Source organism: Podarcis cretensis, assembly GCF_951804945.1.
Source record: "Podarcis cretensis genome assembly, chromosome: 16".
Lineage (NCBI taxonomy): Eukaryota > Metazoa > Chordata > Lepidosauria > Squamata > Lacertidae > Podarcis > Podarcis cretensis.
Window position 1 is genome coordinate 2,203,146 of NC_137186.1, and position 9,066 is coordinate 2,212,211.

Here is a 9,066-nt window from a genome sequence, read left to right on the forward strand (position 1 = left end):
AGCAAGCTACCATGCTGAGCAGTGGAATACTTTTGAATCTGGACGTAATTGCCAAGGAAAGAGGCGTCCCCTGATCAGACCCTGATTTATGCAGCAGGAGAAAATATTGTTCGTTTGGAAAGGTTTGGAAAGAAGGAAAGACGCTGGTTTTTGCTTTGCTTGAACCATGGAAGGAAGGTAGGGTAGGCAATATTCTTGAGACCTGCCTATCTACTCTTCCCCGAAGCAATGGAGTGTAAAGATTTTGGGAAGAGTGGGCTTTAGATACCTCTCTGTGGCTGATTTATTTTATAACTAAGGATACTTCCCCTCACTGGCCCTGCTTTGCCGCTTCCTGTAGTGTTTTTGCCTGGCTGGATTGTGTCCTTGAATATTACTTTCTTGCCTAGGAAGGCCTGGCAGATCCTAACACACAAAAGCATGCTTACCCCCTTCCAGCAGAGCGGTGCCCCCTTGTGGAGCCAGTGTGGTGTAGTGGTTAAGAGCAGTAGGCTCATAATCTGGTGAACCGGGTTCGCTTCCCCGCTCCACCACATGCAGCTGCTGGGTGACCTTGGGCCAGTCACACTTCTCTGAACTCTCTCAGCCCCACTCACCTCACAGAGTGTTTGTTGTGGGGGAAGAAGGGAAAGGTGAATGTTAGCCGCTTTGAGACTCCCTAGGGTAGTGATAAAGCGGGATATCAAATCCAAACGCTTCTTCTTCTTCTTCTTCTTGACACATTTTCCTACAACGCTTTTAAAAACTCCATTTCAGGGTCCCTATCATGGTCCACTGAAGAAAAAAAAGGGCCTTAGCTCTGCATGAGAAAGTCTCCTTTGGCTTTTCTTTCTTCCCTGCACTGCCTATTACCCTATTTCCTGAATTTCCCCTATCTCTAGTTTTGTACTTGTATCCAAGTATTTTTTTATAATTGTATCCAGGTAATTTTAAATTGTATCTAGTTTTCTTTCTTTCCTGTAATTGTTTCTTCACTACTTGTAAATGTGAATCCCTAAGGCAGGGGTCAGCAAACTTTTTCAGCAGTCCACTGTCCCTCAGACCTTGTGGGGGGCTGGACTATATTTTGGAAAAAAGAATAAGAAGAAGAACGAATTGCTATGCCCCACAAATAACCCAGAGATGCATTTTAAATGAAAGGACACATTCTACTCATGTAAAAACACGCTGATTCCCAGACCGTCTGCAGGCTGGACTGAGAAGGCGATTGGGCCGGATCTGGACCCCAGACCTTAGTTTGCCTACCCATGTCTTAAGGCGACCCTTATGCAATGGTTACATTTGGCGTCTTTGCAATGGAACTGACCCCCTTGTATCCTTGTGCCTTATCAGTGTTTGTTCAACTTTTCAGTGAATGCAACTACTTTCAGGAAAATAAGAAGTACCTATGTAAAAGCTGTAAAAAGTGGCAGAGTGAGTCAGAGACTGAGCTGGGTGAGTGTTTTGTGCCCCTCTTAGCCCCCTTCTTAGAAACAGAAGGTGTTGGCTGTCTGTCTAGCTGTGTTATAAATATCAACTGGGGTCCAAATTATCTTCCTTTGAACATCAAAGAGCCAAGGTGTGAAAATGCAGGCCAGGAAACACCAAGAAAGTTCGTGCCTCATTTTAAATATATCTGATCACACCTTGTCACCTTCCGCTGGTCCCTTGTGCTGCGCGAGAATGTCCATTTTAGATATTACTTCTCAAAGCTGAAGAATATTGGCTTGGCTCTCACATAAAGTCTCTCAGTTTCAGTTTATATTATGGCTGTGACATCAGGCCAGTTTGAACCAAGTGTGAATTGGGTCTATGCAGCTACAAAATCAGTCCCAACAATTCACATTGATCAGGAGTGATTTGGACTATTCTGGAGGTCAAAACTCTCAGAAAGCCAGACAGCCAGTCTCCAAAGTGTTGGAAATTTTCCAAATGGCACCTTATAAGGAGAACACAAGGATGCAGAGAGGGCAGCTGCACATGGCTCTCTCTCTGAATGTTAGGAAGTTTGATGGAATTTGGTCAGCTCATCTTTTGTTTATCCAGACCAATAACCAGCCTTTCTTGTTACAGGTAGGTAACAAGAAGTGTGCATGCAAACGAAAACTCATACCAATAACAAACTTAGTTGGTCTCTAAGGTGCTACTGGAAGGAATTTTTTTTAATATTTTGTTTCAGCCTTTCTTATACACCTGTTTGCTTCCTAATCCTTCCCCATCATAACCCAATCAAGCTCAGTTGCATCTAGTTCTGTAGGCTGCGTCCCTTCCCTTCCCTTATACTCCCCCCTACACATTTTGTCCCTCTTTTTTGTGTTTCATTAACAGCTGTGCCTGTACTTCTTAGTATTTTGTCACCTCTGTGTGTGGGGTGGGGCTTATCTGCACTGTCTCAAAAATTGGCTAGAAGGTTGTCTGTTTCTTTATTTCTTTATTTTTGTGGTATGGGTTTTCCATGTTCAGATGACATATCAGTTTCCCTAGAGATAAAAACAAAACACTTTTGACCTGACTGATAGTCATACAATGAGCTGAAGAAAATGTTCCAGTTAACATTTGTAAAAAAAGCCTGAAGCTTTCTTGTTAGGAATTGTAGGAAAAGACCTGCCAAGGAAACTAAAAAACCATTTCCATGTATGCGACAACAGTGACAAGAGTCTTAATAGCACAAGGATGGAAGAATGAGGAAATCCAGACTAAAGAACTGTGGCAAGAGAAACCGATGGACTACGCAGAACTGGTAAAATTGACACATAAACTACGTGACAAGGATAACTGTGACTTTAAAGAAGAATGGGAACCTTTTACGAAGTATTTAAAGAAACAACAAAATGAACTGGACTCCTTGGCAGGTTTTGAATAAACATTCACAAACTCTTTATTGGTAGTATACAGATAGATAAACTGAGGATCTTTACAATTTTAAACATGCAGACAATAACATGTGCTGAGAAACCAGAGAGAGGAGCTGGGGGGAGTTGGGGGGGAGTTGGAGGGAGGATTTTTATTTTATGGGGGAGGGGGGAAATGGGGGGGGATGAAATGAGGATGATGTATTTTTGATAAATTGTTATGTTGAAATTCCTAATAAAAATATTTTTTTAAAGGTTTTCTTTTTTAGATTAGGTCTGCATTTTATTTAAAACTGTTTCCTGAGTCTTTACTAATACAGTACGTTGTTGTGTGTGGATGTGTGTGTGTAAGAGACAGAGAGTCTTTTGAGTACATTGTACACAGTGTACACAGTCCGAAGCATCACACAGAGTGTATAAAGTATAAAGTTTAATTTAAAAAACTTAATGGAACAGGTGAAACAGGAGCATGTGGACTGACATGAATGAGCACTAAAACCTTTCTTCCTTCCTTCCTTCCTTCCTTCCTTTCTTTCTTTCTTTCTTTCTTTCTTTCTTTCTTTCTTTCTTTCTGCAAACTTTAAAGGTGGCTTGCACAAACCCTATTTGAAATTTGACGGGGTTAATCACCTCTTGAGGGAATACAAGGTCTTCAAATTTCATGCACCTACATCCAGCGAAACAAGGGGTGTGTGTGTGTGTGGCTGTTTTGGTTTCCCAGTGCAAATGAATGCACTGGAATTGAGTTGAATTGGGTGCAAATTGATCCAAAGCAAATCAGGGACAGATCCAAATCACGATCCAAACCAATTTGGGGTGGTCTGGGTTTCCACACCCCTAAGTTATATCTGTTGCTCATGTATATTTAATACAATTAACCACATTTCCAAATCAGTTTGTGGATATTTTTAAGACTTCGTGACAATTCACTAGCATTTTAGAGCGCATTTTTCCTAATTTACCATTTTTTTGGCATGTATACAATGGTACCTCGGGTTAAGTACTTAATTCGTTCCGGAGGTCTGTTCTTAACCTGAAACTGTTCTTAACCTGAAGCACCACTTTAGCTAATGGGGCCTCCTGCTGCTGCCACGCCGTTGCTGCACGATTTCTGTTCTCATCCTGAAGCAAAGTTCATAACCTGAAGCACTATTTCTGGGTTAGCGGAGTCTGTAACCTGAAGCGTATGTAACCTGAAGCGTATGTAACCCGAGGTACCACTGTATGTGGTTTTACAATTGTTTTTTACTTTGTTCTGAGCTTTTAAATTTTGTAAGCGGTGTTCTTTGTTTTGAAACTGTAATAAAATGATTTGGCATGATATTTTATTAAATACTGACATTTTTGCAAGCAATTTTCCCAAATAAAATGCATTATTAATGTCATCCTCCTCTTGTTGGATTACAACTCCTGCCCTTCCTGGTTTAGTGAAGATGATCACCCTGCTTTATTGTATTGATTTGTTTCATTCATGCATCACTTCCCATGAAACATTCAAAGCAATTTAACGATAAAAAACATCAACAATAAAAACAGATATAAAACCAATTTCAAAGTCAGGTGGGTATAAAAATATCCCCACTCAAAAGGCTCGCTAAAAAGTTCATCAGCAGGTCGTGAAAGGACCATAGAGACCTCCTGATGAGATGGTCTCTCCAGAAGGCAGAAAAACCATCAAAATTTGTTTATTCCACCTCCTTCCCAAACAAAATATTCCCAAAATACACCTTTAGAAACGAGAAGAGTTCTCTCATCAGAATTTTGAAGGCTGCAGGTAGGGACTAAAAAGTGCAAATCAAACATGTCAGACAAATGGATTTTAAAAAGGGAATATTGTGGGATTCACCTGGGTCTCCTGCAAAGGACTTCAGCAGATTCAGTGCTGTTCTTTTCTTCCAAATATGTGCACCAGGGTGAGAATTGTGATCTGCACCAAGAGTCCTGGAAGAATGAAGATAACTCTCAGGCTTACCCAAGACCTAGGGATGTTTTCTCCTGTAGGGGAAGAGAAGACATTGAAGGAGGGAGCCATCAGAAAATATCTGGGGATATCCTACTCCTGATGAGAGCCTCACAATACCTCCTCCAAAAAGCTATGAGCCTAAGAACATATAAGAGCCCTGCTGTTGGGTCAGGCTAATATTGTGGGCCTGCCCTGTCTGCCCCAGTGGTAAACATTGGGGCCAAGCACCCTTCCTCCAGGGTCCTGAGATGGAGAATGTGGGCTCCAGGTGGCTTCTGAGAGACCCCAATGTGCTCTGACATCTTGCAACCTTCGATAGCAGAGCTCTGGTTGGTTTGCAAAGTTCCCAGACCTGTGAATGTTCAGGCACTGGGCTGTCATTTCAGAATGTGAGACTCCGCTCAAAGAAAATCCAGGGGGGAAGATCTGCATTAAAAGAAGATTTTGCTATGCCTCTCCGCAATTTGCAGGCGGTGAACCTCAATAAATATTTTACTTCCCTGGCCCAGTTTTCTTCTTTAAAAAACATACTTGAGTTAGAGATTTGTTTGTTTATTTATTATTTTATTTATTAAAATTAGATACCGCCCTTCATCAGGAGATATCTTCTCTTTAAAAGACATCTGAAGGCAGCCCTGTTTAGGGAAGTTTTTAATATCTAATGCTGTATTGTTTTTAACACTCGATTGGGAGCCGCCCAGAGTGGCTGGGGAAACTCAGCCAGATGGGCGGGGTATAAATAATAAATTATTATTGTTGTTATTGTTATTGTATCTCAGGACAGTTCACAGAATAAAACACAAGATGAAACACAAGTAGGGTTGCCAGCTTTGTTCTGACAAAATACAAAATAGGGTGTAGAGGGGCGGGGCAGTTGGGGAGGCAATTTTTCTTTTCATCTGGTGCTGAAATAACTTCAGAGCAATCCATTACCATCTATTGCAGCCTAACAGCGTGTCCCCTCTGGAATTTATCACACACGTACACATGCGTTCGTAAATCTGTCTGTACTTGGTGTCAGGGAACTGCCATCGGAAAGACAGGAGGTGGAGGGGCTCTCAGAAGTCAGGAGAGACTCAGCAGCGGCGGAAGGCAGCAGCAGGAGGAGAGTGGGAGATCAGGGAGAGAGAGAGACGAAGGAATGGCTCAGGGAGTCTTCCAGCGATAACAGCGGAGAAGTCTCAGGTCCTCCCATAGGTACACCCACTCCTCGCCGGAAACTGTCGCGCCGAGAATCTAGACGACGCGTTTCCGTCAAGGAGCTTTTATGCTGGAGTAGATTCCGTAAACGCCAACTGTCGGATTCTGCCAGCGACTGAGGGAGCCATGCTTAAGGGCTCCGCTAAAAAAACAGAGCCTTGCTAAGTTGAGCAAACTCTGAGGGACTAAGCTTTATGCACAAGCAGCTCATCATCCCATCACACTTGGCTACCCAGAGCATGAATACATGACCAATTCATAACCTTTCACACATCCTTTCAAACACATGCATTTGGAGAGGATCCCTAACTCAGTAGAGAGAGAGAGAGGACCTAAAATGCAGGATAAAACTGTATCAATACAGGACGTAGCATTTTATACTGAAATACGGAAATCCTGTATTATACACGGCAGATGGCAAACCTAAACACAAGCACAGTGGTACGCCGGTTTATGAACAGTCCGGTTTAAGAACGATTTGGTTTACAAACTCCGCAAAACCGGAAATTGTGTCTTGGTCTGAGAACTTTACCTCGGTCTAAGAACCAAATCCGAACGGTGGAAGGGCACTGGCGGCGGGAGGCCTCGTTAGGGAAAGCACACCTTGGTTTAAGAACAGTTTTGGTTTAAGAATGGAGTTCTGGAACAGATTAAGTTCGTAAACCGAGGTACTACTGTAAATATTTAAACCAAAACGACAAACCAGTAACCCCTCCGATTCACTCACAGGCTTGCAGCCAACTCACCCCTAGTCTGGCAGATATTGAGCACACTGAAGGAGATGTTCTTCTGATCGTCTGGACTGGTGACCAGGCAGGTAAAATTGGGCTCTGAGGAGTTGAGCCACCAGGACATGTGGAGGTCCTTGCCATTGTTAGAGAGCGGGAACCAATCTGATCCAACTTCTATGTCGCTGAGGGGGTTCCTTCTTCTCCAGGAGATGTTAAATCCTCCCGTTCCAGACACCTGACATTGCAAGGTCACATTGCAGCCATATGGAGTATTGGACACATTTTGGGGGAGAATCTTCGGCTCTGGGACCGGCTCTGTGGGGAAATGTAGGGAAAGTTTGTGCCATCGGTGCCACTGATGGGTGTCAGTAACAGCCCAGTAAAAAGACAGAAGGGGATGGGATGGGATAGGTCCTTTTCCATGCTCGGTTAAGCATCAAACACAAGTGAGAAAACAACCACTTACCGTACACAGTGAGGAGGAATGTTTGATCTTGAAAGTGTTGTGTAGCAAAGCTCACGTGAGCCCTGTATGCTCCGCTGTCCTCCATCTGCAGATCTTTGATCCTCAGTGTGGTCTCATTGACCATTTCTAGCCGCTGCCCAAATCTGTCTCTTGGATGAGGCCTCTCCAGCTTTCTGCCCCTGGATTCAGCAAACCAGAGTTCCAAACCAGTTTTAAGCTTGAAATCCCATTCAATTTTGTCTACGGTGTCTTCTGAGGGAACGTTCACGTGCAGCAAGACTGATCCTCCTACAGTCCACCTTACCTGATACTGGGGAGGAACCTCTTCTGGATTACTTAGAGGCCCTATTTATAAAAGAGAAAGGTGAGGGAGAATGTTTATGACCCAGTAAAAATGAAATCGGTATGCTGTTCACAGTCCTCGAAACTTCCATCTGCATTCAGTTGTTACGTTCACCTTTCACACAAAATGCCTCCTCACCCAAACAGCCCTTGCTTCACTTAACCCTTAAAATCTGGCATTGGTATCCTTATTAACACTGGGAAGGATTACCCATGCAAAACAAGGAAATCAGCCTCTGGACACATGGAAGGAGGACCCTGAGTCATCCTGGGTACCGCTTGGCTGCAGATGTCCTCCCAGATGTCCTGCCTCACCTGCAGATTGGATAGCCCAAAGCAACAGAATTAGCCAAGTGGTTTGGGACTCCATCTTCTTTGCCACTGTCCCGTTTCAGAGCTGGAATGGGCTCCACTGTGCATGGCTAAGCCCCTCCTGCTTTGACCACAGCCCCCCAACCGCAGCAGTTTCCGCTTTTTCTTTTGGCCCCTTATCTTCTCTGCGACATCTCACTTCCTTTTAAGGATACAGTATCATAGAAACAATTTACCACCACAATGCCTCCCTTTCTGCACCAGCCTCATGTTATTGATGGAAGTTATTTTGCTGACCAAAACAAGGCCTTTGGCTGATTAAGCTACCTATGGCCTTTTAAATTGTTGGGGGGGGGGAGTATTGCTATTATTATTATTATTATTATTATTATTATTATTTATACCCCACTCATCTGGCTGGGTTTCCCCAGCCACTCTGGGTGGCTCACAACATATATCAGATCATACTGAAACATCAGAAATTAAAAAAACTTCCCGATGCAGGGCTGCCTTCATATATTCTCTAAAATAGTTTTTAATCCCCTTGGCATCTTACAGGAGGGCATTCCACAGGGCAGGCACCACCACCGAGAAGGCCCTCTGCCTGGATCTCTGTAACCTCACTTCTCATACCTGTGGTCCATAACTGTTCCCAGTCAGCCAGCATAATGTTATGTCCCACATCTTGTGCCCATTTTATCATAGCAGATTTCACCATTTCATCCTGAGTGTTCCATTTCAACAGCAAGTTGTACATTCTCGACAGAATCTTAGTTTTGGGATCTAACAGTTCTGTTTCCAATTTTGATAGCCCAGCTTATTTTGAGGGGTTCAGGGGGAGAGCAAGCCTCTCTGAGGTGGATATGGGTGGGGCTGAAGCTGAGATCCTGCCCCACTTGTTGAACTTGTGACTCTCTCTCTCTCTCCTTTTGAAACATGGAGAACTTCTCCCCCTTGACACAAAACACACCTTCAAGCTTCTCACAAACCCTCCCCCTCCTCCCTCATTGGAGACCACAACCACATCCTACAGTTTGATGAGGGGTGAGGAGAAGAAGCAAAGAAAGAACCAAACAAAGGTTCAACCAAAGAGCAAGAAGAACTGGCTCATGTATAAATGTCATAATGTTTGCTTTGCATTTCCAAGGGATCGAAAGCTCAAGCTCAACAGGATACCCTGTTTGCAGCTGGTGATGAAGGCTTTTCTGGGACTCCTTGCAC

At 43.5% G+C, this 9,066-nt stretch overlaps 1 protein-coding gene across 1 annotated transcript; it reads right to left on the reverse strand.

The window, feature by feature from the left end:
- Positions 1-4,707: 4,707 nt before the first annotated feature.
- On the reverse strand, positions 4,708-7,585 carry LOC307205230 (T-lymphocyte surface antigen Ly-9-like; the record flags this gene model as incomplete). The annotated part of the gene is made up of 3 exons (XM_079957426.1): positions 7,192-7,585; positions 6,741-7,040; positions 4,708-4,826 (listed from the first exon to the last, which is right to left on the reverse strand). Exons 1-3 carry the CDS (start codon positions 7,313-7,315, stop codon positions 4,708-4,710), a joined length of 543 nt encoding a protein of 180 aa, XP_079813552.1. The 5' UTR covers positions 7,316-7,585.
- Between the last annotated feature and the right edge of the window lie 1,481 nt (positions 7,586-9,066).